Source organism: Myotis daubentonii, chromosome 5 (assembly GCF_963259705.1).
Source record: "Myotis daubentonii chromosome 5, mMyoDau2.1, whole genome shotgun sequence".
NCBI classification, from domain to species: domain Eukaryota; kingdom Metazoa; phylum Chordata; class Mammalia; order Chiroptera; family Vespertilionidae; genus Myotis; species Myotis daubentonii.
This window is the reverse complement of record NC_081844.1, coordinates 58855391-58867784: the sequence shown is the minus strand read 5'-3', so window position 1 is coordinate 58867784 and position 12394 is coordinate 58855391. Positions and strand designations below refer to the sequence as shown.

Here is a 12394-nt window from a genome sequence, read left to right as displayed (position 1 = left end):
ACTGAGGCAGAGAAGGCTCATGTGACCTAGGGCTCCAAGCCGGGTCATGACAAAGCCAGGATTTAAGTTAAATCTGGCTCCTGTGCCTACACTCTTAACTGCTATGTTCTACTATTGCTATATAGTATGTTAAGCATGAAAAGACCCTCACTTAGCCAAAAGCCATTAAATGGTATGGGGGTCAGTACTGGTGAACATCATATTAAGATTATAGAAATTTAGAGACCAGGACAGAGGCTAGAAATGTCATTATTATCATTGTGTCCTTGGCATGTTAGAGACGATTCCTTCCTGAAGAATGAGGGTGTGAAGCCACAGTGAGTCCGTTCATCCCCTGCCCTGGACCCAGACAAGAGTCAGCAAATGGAAAGACGCGCTAGACCTGGCGGCGTGCATACAGCTGCAGATGTAGCACTCTATCCGATTTTTAAGGATCTCCAAAAAAAGAGAGCCCACCATTTCCTTTAGTAACCTCAGCCTCATCTATGACTTCGTTGGAAGAGCAATCTTCCCTAAACAGGTCCCCACATCCTGTTTTCTCTGTGACACACTCACTGGAGGGAGAAGGGCCGTCTCCCGCGCCTCCTCCCTGTCCCCAGTTCACAGGTTGACAGCATTTAATTGCCCTTCGGTCTTCTGGCCTCTGAAACGCTCCATGTGCTCATGCTTCCTAAACGGTCTTACCTCCAGCTCTTTTTCTGATAACAACTTTCCAAACTGCATTTTTGGTGTCCCCCTCAGCTGAGAATCCTCCGTGGATATATGTCACTTGAGTATAATAAGATTGCCTTGCATTCCTACATTTCATTCTCATATTTATATTGTGATACCATTCTTATTGTTTAATTTTTTTAATTAATTTTTTTTGTGTTAATCCTCACCTGAGGATATTTTTCCATTCATTTTTAGAGAGAGTGTAAAGGGGGGGGGGAGAGACAGAGAGAGAGAAATATTGATGTGAGAGAGACACATGGATTGTTTGTCTCCTGCACGCGTGGCTCCCCTCCCCACCCAACCAGGGCCAGGGATTTAGCCTGCAACTGAGGTACATGCCCTTGACCAGAATTGAACCCAGGACCCTTCAATCTGCGGACTGATGCTCTATCCACTGAGCCAAACTGGCTAGGGCCCACACTGATTCTGTAAACAGTGTACTACATGGCCCACATAGTCCTTGATCCCCTCATTCATCATGGAGGCCAAATGTGAAAGGAGCCCCGTAAGGTCCTGTGAGCATGGAGGAAAGGAAGACAGGTATATACTCCATAAAAGAGAAAGAGAACGAGAGTGGTGGTGGTGGTGGTGGGGGGGTGATTTGGAGTGGGGCCAGGTTTCTCTCAAGCGTGGCAGGGGAGTGGGTGGTGATGGAACACAAAGAACCTTCCTGAAGGAAACAGCTAGTGGGCTGGCCTTTGAAGAACAGGCAGACACACGTGTAGGCTCTCCAGGCTGACTGTGCGCAGGGACACTGGCTTGTGACAAGGAATGTGGCCTTGGTAAGTGGGGCCAGAAGGAGGAAGAGGAGTAAGCACACAGCGTGGTGTGAGACCGAAGATGACGAGGTGACCCAGGAAGAAGCACAGCGGGGGCAGGAGGTGGTGGGACGAGACATGAAGACAGATTTACAAGAACTTGACAAGTGTTGGCCTCTATGAAATAAATGTTGCCTCCCAACAGCTTAAGAGCACAGGCTTTTGGGGCAAATGCACAAGAACTTAAACTCAGACCATCCTCTGCTTGGCCATAACATGGGGATGACAGTGCCTGCTTCTGAGGGCCACCTTCAGGATAAACGCCAGTGTTTGTTTAGAATCTGGCACGCTGCAGTGTTTAGTACTTGCCAGTTATTTTACTGTTACTGTTGCTTTGTCAAAGGAGGAGGGATCGAAGAGATGAGAAGCTTTGAGCATATGGGACTGAGAAAGGCATCAAGGCATTGTGGGAAGTGGGGGATGGGCGGGCCCAGTGCTGTCTGGGAGGAGCCTGGGACTGACGTCCAGGTGCACTGAACGGGAAGTGGTGAGAGGGAAGAGTGTGCTCAGGAAACCTGGTGAAGAGGAGAAGCGGGCCATGGGGATGTGATCACCTAGAGAGGGAAGATGCAGCAGGAGAGACAACGGGGGAGGCCAGGTCCTCAGAGAGGCCCCAGAGGATGAGGCGGGTGTTAGCCTCCGAGGGGCTGTTTTCTCTGGTCTGAGCTGGAACAAGAGATGACAAGGTGAGTGAAAACTTCAGAAAATTTCCAGGTGGAGAATGGGAAAATGGAGGCAATTTATATCAGAGATTTTACTTTCTTTGTGAAGGGTGAGGCACTTCACTCACCCATAGAGAATTGGAGGTAACACGGAGGAACCTAAGACATAGGAAAGCTTGAAGTAGGCAGACTGGGGATAGAATGTACAGCCAGCTGTATGGGAATGAATGCCACCTTGACTGCAGACCACGCAGTGTAACCAGCCGGGCGAGTGTGGACTGCCCAGCAATGCCTGGGTCTGCAACCCTGCGGAGGCCTTTCCTTTTAGTTCTTTGCTCTCTCGTTTAGATCCAGCGGTTGCTGCATCTGGATCCAAGCAGTTGGGTTTTCTTCCCAGCGAATCTGACAATACCCTCTCCTTTGGGGAACTTTGCTCTGCTTCGTATTTGTTCCTTTCCAGATTAGAGCACATTCCCAATGTGTCCAGAGCTCCCTGGCCAAGAAGGCGCTGACTTAAGCTGGTGCGGCTGCCACTGGCCAGAGCAGCGCGTACAGTGGCTGAGGAGGACGTCTGCAGGGACTCACTAACGCCTCTGCTCCAGGAAGCAGGCGCAGCCGGCCCCCACTGGGCAGTGACAGGCCTGATCTCAGGCGAAACTGCCCCTTGGTTCTATTGACAGGGTCTGCAGTCGGGAGGGAGGATCAGTAAATACAAGGGGAATGTTTAAGGTTAGAAACAATGTTCCCCTTAAACAGGGCTGGCCTATACCTATTTAGAAAGTAACAGACCACTTCACATCACGGACCTTGGGGAAAACCAACAGAGCGCTGCTCACTGAGCCCTCCACTCAGGATGATGTTGATGCTGACCAGTAACCACAGGAGGGAACGCTGATTGTTTTCTAGGCACTTCGCTGCCTGGACTTCTCCTTCGCCGAACAGTCTCATAAGGTAGCTAGTATTATTGCCTTGTTTTTTCCACAAAGGAAACTCGAAGCACAACTGCAAGTCAACTAGAAAGTAGGCTGCCCCACATCTTGGAGATAAGTTTGCCTCCGAGAAGAAAAATTATAAAAAAAAAAAACATCGCCAAAGAAAACTACCCAAACGAAAAACCACCACTAAATGTAGTGGGTGAGAGCTGCTCTCTTGTGAAGTGACCTGCCCTCGGCCATGCTGTGCACCTCACTTATGCGGTAATGACTCTACTTTCAGCGATTAGCATCTCTATTGTGTCTGCTCACATTTTTGAATCACGTTACTATTTATTTTCTGATTCGGCCTTATGTCTTTTTAATATTTTCTTTTTATTCTGTTTTTATAGTTCTTTTGATCCCTCTGGCCTCCCTTGGGATGTTTTTTTCCTTTCCTTTCCAGCCGGTTTCTTTATTGGCTCTTACAGAGCTTTCCATCCATGTTTCCCACATAGCATTTCGTTTGCCTCCCTCTGCAGTTCCTACAAAGGAAAACATGTCAGAGGTTTTACAGGGAGAATCACAGAATGTGGAGCAGAAAAGCTCCTCAGAGGGTCCTGTGTGAGTGCTGTTAGAGGGGACGTCCACGTGAGGTGCTTTCCTTTGTTGACCTCTGGACCTGTGTTTTGTTTTCACTCATTTTAGGAGGTGACCTCCTCTGTCATTAGCTGAGCAGCATAAAGAGTTCCAGAGCTCTGTGGCTCCGCTGCCTCATCTCTGAAATGGTAAGAGACTTACCATTAACCACAGGGTTGTCTTCCTTCTCTCCCTCCCGCCCTCCCCTGCTCCCCACCCCCCTCCCTCCCAGGGCTACAGGGAGAGGCCCATTGAGGCCTGGGATTGAAACTGTACTGATAAAGATTAAAGGACCTGCACAAATATTTGAATATTTGTTTTCTTCCTCCTCTTGTTAATGCTTTCTTTTGTCACTCTAGTGACATTCTAGGTTTCTATCCTGTTATCTGCTTATCAAACTGTCTTTTATATATTTTTAAAAGGCTCCCAATGACTGCTTTATTTTTCTAAGCCTTTTCAACAATTTTTTTTTTCCTTAACTTTGACAGCTTTCCAAAGTTGTAGAAAGCGTAGGTCACCATGGACGGCTGAGTCTTGGTTTGATGAATAAACTCTCATTTCCTAGCAACAGTGACACAGAAACGTCCAAAAGAATGTATTATAAAACCAGAAATGCTAATTCCCTCTCTTCCATAATTAGTTCTTGAAATAATGTTATTTTGATATAATAAATATTCTGCAGTAGCTAACATTTACTGAGCACTTACTATATGCTAGGTGTTATGCTGAGGGCTTTGTGTGCACCTCATTTAACTCTCCAAATGCCCCGATGAGACAGCACTACTACTGTCTCCATTTTATAGTTGGGGAAGTTGACAACAGTTGCAGTTATTAAACAGGGTTGAAACTCGGGTCTGTTTGGCTCTAGAGTTGGAATTTATAACCTGAACACTATTCTAAGGACAGGGAGATGAGAACAGTCATAACTCTCACGAGTATTTTAAATAATCAGAGCAGAGGAGGCTCATGTGCCAGGTCAGGCAGGCTAAGCGATGCTCACCAGGGGAGCAGAGTGGTGTAGGGAAGTTGGATTTTCTAGGTGGGTCTCCCCAGGTTTAAGCTAACCTGCCATCATCGGAGGTCAGTGACATGCTGTATAAAAAAGACTTCTTTCCATGCTGAGACTTTTGTGTCTGGATAATTGGATTGGTTTGAGATGTACTGAATTGGTAAGAAAAAAGCCCCACAGGCCACTTTCACCAATTTTAAGTAGAAAGGAACAAAAAGGGGAAAAGAAAATTAAATTCAACAGCATATAAAATAATGGGTATTAGTTCCAATTTTTGGTGTCTTTGATTAATTTGTTTGTGTTTCTGTGTAAACCTAAAAAATCCAGTTAAACATTCTCTACAAATTCCCTAACCAAAACAAGTGTTATGAATTTTTAAAGAAATTGAGGTAGTTTATTTAGTGCAGTATAAAAAGCATGGGCCAATGCTTTTGGAAATGTCAGGTGGCAGTGGATTTCAATTCTAGGTGTGCTATCTGTCACCTGATTTTGGGTAACTTTCTAAACTAAACTGCTCTAAGCGTGGGTTCTCATCTGCAAAACAGCAATAAAAGTGCCTGGGATCATAGTCTTTGCTGTCAGACTTACAGGGAATAACTCATGCACAATCCCTAGCACAGTGCCCAGCCCTGAGCAGGATTCACTAAATGTTGATAATTTTCATTCCTCCAACAAAATCTCCAGGCGTTATAAGGCCTCTCAGCACGAGAAGAAGAAAAAAGTGAAAGTGAAAACCATCTACTAAATCTTGTCCAATTGCAAATCCCCAAATGTTAATCGAATATTTGGGGATACACACCCATTCCCCAGGAACACAATTATAGCCACCCCATAGTCTTGTTTGTCAAAGAATGTGATGCCTGACACCAGGCTGAGCACATTCAAAACCCAACAGAACTTCAGTGAAGGCAGAACAAGGCAGAACAGAAGTGTCTCAAAACCAGAGGCCTTAGGAAAGTCCAGTCTGCTTCAGGCTGAAAATCCTCAGTTTTCATTCAACTATTTGTGATGCCACCAGTCCTCCTTCAGGAGCCTCAGTAGTGACTATTCTGTGTTTTTTAAGAATTTGTCAGTCAGTCACTCACAGGCATGGCATCCTACCTAGTCTGATAGGACAGGATGAGTGGCCTGATGATCACGCTGCCACAAGGACCAGCTAAACAGCCAGTGAAGGGCACATGTCTTTTCTGAGGTGCCCTAACAAGCCATTTACAAAAAACAAAACAAAACAACAAAAAACACACCTTTAAAATAGCTCCTACTCTCAGACTTACCTAAATGAGTCACACTTTCTTGGTAACTCAATGGCTCTAGGCCAGCCGTGGGCAAACTACGGCCCGTGGGCTGGATCCAGCCCATTTGAAATGAATAAAACTAAAAAAAAAAAAAAAAAAGACCGTACCCTTTTATGTAATGATGTTTACTTTGAATTTATTTTAGTTCACACAAACACTCCATCCATGCTTTTGTTCCGGCCCTCCACTCCAGTTTAAGAACCCATTGTGGCCCTCGAGTCAAAAAGTTTGCCCACCCCTGATACTCTTACTCATAAATCACAACACAGGCTTGGTAAAAATGCTTCAGATTACACCCATCAGTAAGTCTTCATTGACTGTTTACAATCAGCTCCTGCTATACTGAGTGCCATGGGGCCAGCTGCCTAACGCGAGGCCTGAGCCCTCTGCTGCCCTGACACTAGCAGGCCTCACCAACAGCCCGGCCCCCTCCCTTGTGGCAACTCACTGCATCACCTGGCATTCAAGGGGCTGGCAATCTGTCCCAAGCTTACCTTTCCAAATAGTATTATTTTTAAACTCCCTCTACTCTTATTGTCCCAGCGTGTTTTGGTGTGTGTGTGTGTGTGTGTGTGTGTGTGTCCACATCTGCATTGCTGTTTCTTTTCCCACTAAGAACCCCCTCTCTGCATCTCTGTTTGCTGAATAACTAGCCATGCTTCATGACCCAGGTCAAACCCTATCTCTTCCAGGAAGCCATGCTCTATTACTCTCTTTGGAGGTGCTTTCTTCTTTGAATGGACTAAGGTTGGCTTACTGTACCACTCAGGACAGGTAGTTATCCATGCATATATCTAGTCTATAACTCACGCAGGATTGGAATTATTTCTTATTTCTGGCATTCACTATGGTAACTTTCTCATACCAAAGGCTTACATAATTTCTGATGGAAGAAGCTGCATTAGAGGTGAGCCTTTAAGACCAGGGAAGATGAACGAGGGTATGGAGACCAATTTTGACATGGGGACAGCCTTTGCAAAGGCAAGGGATGAGAACACAGGAGGTTCTTTCAAAGGGCAGCAAAGCCTTTACCTCAACCTAAAGCTTTGGCAGCAAGATTGCCAGTGGTGGTTCATGAGACTGGCCTTGCCTTAGCCCCCAAAGTGAGCTTCACTCTGCAGGCTCTGGATAACCAATGAAGCTCTCGGAACATGAGTGCTACTGTCAGAACTCTGAGTGATTCGAAGCAGTAAGAAATGCATTGAGAAGTCAGGCCTGGAAGTGAAAATACTAGTAAGATATCCATTGCAATAGACTAGGGCAAGAAGAGGCAACAAATCCTGAATTAGGGAAGTGGCTTTGGAAGCACAAAAAATATTACCGAAGTAGGATCAAGAGATTAAAAAAAAAATAATGATGTGAAGGATTCTAGTCTGAGTACCTCTGTGGATGGTGGTTCCATTAACAATAAATAAACAAATGAGAGAGAAAGTGTTAGAGGAAAAGATGGAGACCATTCTGAAAATCTTGTGTGAGGTGTTATGATGACAACAGTGTGAAGTTATCTAAATGGTAGGGGATGAGTCATGCTGGAACTCAGGACAGACATCGGAAGGGCAGGTCTGGGCTCTACATTCATCAGCTGACAGCTCCCAGCTCGAGCCAGTCGAATGGAGGAGCTCCCAAGCACACGATGTGGACAGAGGAGACAAGGGACACGGGCAGGCCCTTTCCTAAGGTCTCCCCTGGAGGACGGCAGGAGCAGGGTGGAAAGTGATGGCCAGGCGGGCAGGAGAAAAACTGCAACAGCATGGTGGCGCAAAAGTCACGTCAAGAGCATGCGTCTTCATTTAGAAAACAACCAACAAGAAATACCAAATCACTTACCTTGTTGAAAAGATGAAGGTTAGAAGCATAAAGCCCAGCTGAATAGAAAATACTGGGGAGAAAGAAGGATTGAGCCTACATTAGCACTATAAAAGCAGTGGCTGTAGCATATTTACTGGTATGCTTAGTTTGATCTGAAACTAACAGGAATTCAAATAGAAAAACAAACAAGCATAAATTGCTGAACTAATACAATCATTTAAATTAGTGGGATTCAACCAGTTCTTATTGAAGATATCCCCAGATACAATCTATGAGGTCTACTACTCACGGCAAATCTAAAACCCTGTTTGATTTAAGATTTGGTTATTAAATTTGTTCAGTTTAGAGCCAACTGGTTTATACTATGAATATTTATAGCAAATAGCATAAGTGTGGCAGGATATAATAAATATTTTGGAATAACTCATCTTGATTTTTAATAACATAAGATTCTTCGGTGCTCGCTTCGGCAGCACATATACTAAAATTGGAACGATACAGAGAAGATTAGCATGGCCCCTGCGCAAGGATGACACGCAAATTCGTGAAGCGTTCCATATTTTTAATCAGGCTTTGTAATAAATTGGCTATTCGTTGTTTAAAAAAAAAAAAAAGATTCTTCGATATTACAATTACCAAAAGTTGTCGTTGGTATTGCAGGATAAATAGAACAAAAGATTTCTTTTCTTTTTTTGTTTAACAGCCCATGTTTTAATTACCTACTACATTTTAAAATATTGTCCTGAGCTCTGCCTGTGCCTTGATAGAGGCTGAGAAGTTGGAAACAGCCAGGATTAAATGACCTTTAAATCTAGACTGGCCTCTTTTGTGGTTAAAGAATAGGGACACTCCCTCCCTTCCTGCCATCTCTAGTTTGGAGCAGAAGTCAGCAAAGTTTACTTAAAAGGCCACATAAAAAATACTTTAGGGCCCGACCTGCGTGGCTCAGTGGTTGAGCGTCGACCATGAACCAGGAGATCATGGTTCAGTTCCCTGTCGGGGCACATGCCCGGGTTATGGGCTCCATCCCCAGTGTGGGGTGTGCAGGAGGCAGCCGATCGATGATTCTCTCTCATCATTGATATTTCTCTCTCTCCCTCTCCCTTCCTCTCTGACATCAATAAAAATCTTAAAAAAAAATACTTTAGGCTTGAGGGCGATATGGTCTCGATGGCAACTATTCTGTTCTACCTTCTAATTGAAAGCAGCTATAGATAACACATACATGAATTTTTGAGCCTAGTAGGTAAGCATTTTATAGTCTGCTACTTCTTACAATGAAATGATATTACTTTGGGTATACTGTAATAGGAAAATGATGTAAATATTCACATTTTAACCAACTGTTATAAAATAATAGTATACATTAGAAATCCTACTTTTGATTTATGATAAAGAATAAGAGTAGCTCAAGTTATAATAATATAAAATTGGCAAAAAGTGCTCAACTTAACATTTGAATTGGACAGATATTATGACTTCTTTCACCTGGCATCAACCCTTGCAAATCAGACATAAAAGGACATAGGAGAATAAGTCATATGCGTATCATTACTGATGTCTTTGTAAAAAACAGATGCACTTGGTAAAGTCACTGAGCACACAGAGTATGAAACTAAGTATTCTTTTCTAATCAAATTAACATTCACAATGAATGTAGGGAACACACATGCTATGCTTTGCTACTGAGGGGACAGCGAAGGTCTCCCGTGTCCCACTTACTTATGAACAGTATGACCACAAGGCTGAACTTATCCAGGTCAATGTTCGGGTTGGAGAACGTGCCGCAGAAGGTGGTGTAGATGATCATGAGGAGCACGCTGCTGCTGATAGCACCGAAAGGAGGCTTCGTTCTTTCAAGCCAGTCCTTGATGTACCTTCGGACAATCTGAAACACAGAGATCAACAGGCGGCCTCTTTTCAGGGAGTGGGATTGGGCATCTCAAAACGATTCTGACAGCAGGAAGGCAGAAAGGAAAGAGGGTAATTTGGATGATGGCCACAGTGGATTTCAAAGCATCCCTGCCACCCCAATCTTCTTCTGGGGAATTTAACATTTGTGGTGCAGCTTCTACTGGTGTCCATAATAAGAGTATGTTTTCAAGTGCATTCAAATCCATCCTTTATCACGCCAAATGCTCTTTGCTAGCTGTCACTGAGACATGCCCATTAAGCCTCCCCAAAGTTTATCTCCTCTGTTCATCCTAATGGATGTGTGTAATTATCACAGTCCCCTTTGCCTCAACAGACAATTCTGAGTGCGACTTTGGGAATCTTAAAAATCTGACATCTTCAAGAATTTCAAGACAGCAGATAATAGAAAGTGATCCATGGAACATATTAATTTTTAAAATGTTAGCAACGCACCAGAAGTTTTTAATTAAATTATAACTCATGCTTGAAAAGCAAAAGTGCATGTGTTGTGGGAGCTTAAATAATTCAAACTCTGAATATCTAGAGTTTTTGTGAATCCAAAGACAAATGCCATTTGCATGCTTTTAGAATTTCAGAATTAACACTTAACAATGAATAAACCTGCCCTAACTTTCCTACAAAAAGGATCGGTGAAATATAAAGTTATAGAGCAATCCTCTCATATTTTAGAACCAAATCAGATCTTTAAAATCAGGACAGTCTGAATATTGGTGACAACTTTCATTGGGACAGAAGAGTGAACCACTATTTAAAACCCGTCACTTTTGAAAGAAGCTGAACAAGCCCTATAATGCGGACCCCAGTTGAGACATATTACGATCTGAGTCACTCATTATCCTGCATAATTGAACATGAGACTTCACAACAGGCTGAATTACCATGATCCATTAGCAATAATGAGGTCAGGGGACTTCTCCTGACAAGGCTGATGGGGTTCTGCCATCCTCTACTGTTACTAAAAAGGCTTAATTTGCCAGGGGGCATACCTTCACAGGTACTCAGGAACAAAACAAACCACTCACAGAACAAACCTGTGAACAAATGGCTGTTCAATAAACCATGTCTGTTCTCAAGGACTCAGTGAGTGAAATCAGTCTTAGTAAATGGAGTCCTGGCAGAAAGCTGACCGCAGGCACAAGACAGAGAGAGGAAGCTCAGGTGTGGTGGGATGAAGGGGAAAGTGTCATTTAAGTATAAACAGTGGTTAAGTTTTTTTAAAAAGTAGATCTTGTAATTAAATTTATAGTTGAATTTATAAAAAATTATGTTGCTGTTGTTTTTGAGACGTGATCCCAAACTGTAGTAATTTATTTAGTGTTCGTTTCTTTCTTTAATGTCACAGTGTGGTGAAGTACGTATGGAGAGATAAGAGCAGCCTGTCACACAGTGCTAGGCACTGATGTATTAGAATGGTATAAATTTAGGATAATAGCGTTCAAGGTACCCAGATGGCCCACGTTCATGTGTTACAGTGTGTGTATATGTGTGTGTGTGTGTGTGGGGGGGGAGGGTGGCTTATTCGAAGGCTACAGAGGAACTTCATTTAAAAGATCACTTTATAATCTATTGTGTTTGGTAGCACGAACCTGGTAGTTGACCAAATTTAGTACAACTCAACTCATTCAGGAAGGAAAATAAATGGAAATGACATAGCGTTACTGAAACTGATGCTGTCCTCCCAATCCTGTTTTAAAATAAAATGATTAAAAACACAAAGATGTCTCTGCAGTAGGTTACAGCATGTATGATTCTAATGCCAAATACAAAAGCGTCTTTCTTTCCTACCATCGCCCCTCTGACAACATAAACAAATACATGTGAATTAGGTATAACCTGAAAGTCAAAGGCATTTTCAAAGCCAAGGCACATTTCTAATCTAAGCAGCGATGGACTTCGTTAGCCTAATCATCTCTTTCTTCATTACTAAGTGCTCAGGCTCAGAGTGGGAATGACTCCCTCAATGGGGTAAGTGCAGGTTCCTGAGTCCTGCGTCCTCCTCCCGAAAATGCTTTTCTTCTAAACACGTCAGCGCTTGAACCTGGACACTTAATCTCGATAAGAAAACAACCAGCACTTGGGGATTGGATAGACCGACAAGTGAGGCAACGCCCCTAGAGGAAAACAGATCGTCTTCGCTGTTTTTAGTCTTGCGGTGACATTTATCTGTGTTTTCTAAGTAAGCCATTTTATACCTTGCCAGGCTCTATAGCGCTTTTCCATCTTCCTCTCAAATTAAATTCACAAAGCAGGTGTTGTTGGCCTGTGTAGCCAGAAAACTGTGAGAATGCTTCATAAGCCACTGGGTGAAGTAGAGCTGATATTGCCTTGATTTGGATATAAACTCCAGGAAACCTCGCCTTCTCTTAGTTCAGCCACTTATACTTTCCATACATTCTCTGTGTGTCAAGAATCCACGTCATTTTATAATTCTCCAAACTTCTTTGCTTACAGAAATGTTTAAAACCTTACAGGAAATAAGGCTTTGCTTAGGATGGTCAGCACAACCTGATGGGTGCCCAAGAAGTCCCTCTGTTGGGGAAAAACAACAGTGCAGGTGAGGGGAAAGGCACTCTGGTGAGGGGGCCAGTTGTGTCTTTCCTCA

The 12394-nt window shown here is 43.5% G+C and overlaps 1 protein-coding gene and 1 non-coding gene across 5 annotated transcripts in view; one reads left to right on the top strand and one right to left on the bottom strand.

Moving 5' to 3' along the window:
* Nucleotides 1-12394, bottom strand: part of SLC10A7 (solute carrier family 10 member 7) — a 195593-nt gene that overhangs the window by 21694 nt on the left and 161505 nt on the right. For all 4 annotated transcript variants that reach the window (XM_059697898.1, XM_059697900.1, XM_059697899.1 and 1 more), the window contains 2 exons: nt 9580-9745; nt 7876-7927 (listed from right to left, as the gene is read on the bottom strand). In XM_059697898.1, the coding sequence (XP_059553881.1) occupies nt 7876-7927; nt 9580-9745 (218 nt within the window). The remainder of the gene's footprint in view (nt 1-7875; nt 7928-9579; nt 9746-12394) is intronic.
* Nucleotides 8315-8421, top strand: LOC132236190 (U6 spliceosomal RNA). Its single transcript, XR_009453158.1, has one exon. It is a non-coding gene; the product is annotated as a U6 spliceosomal RNA (small nuclear RNA).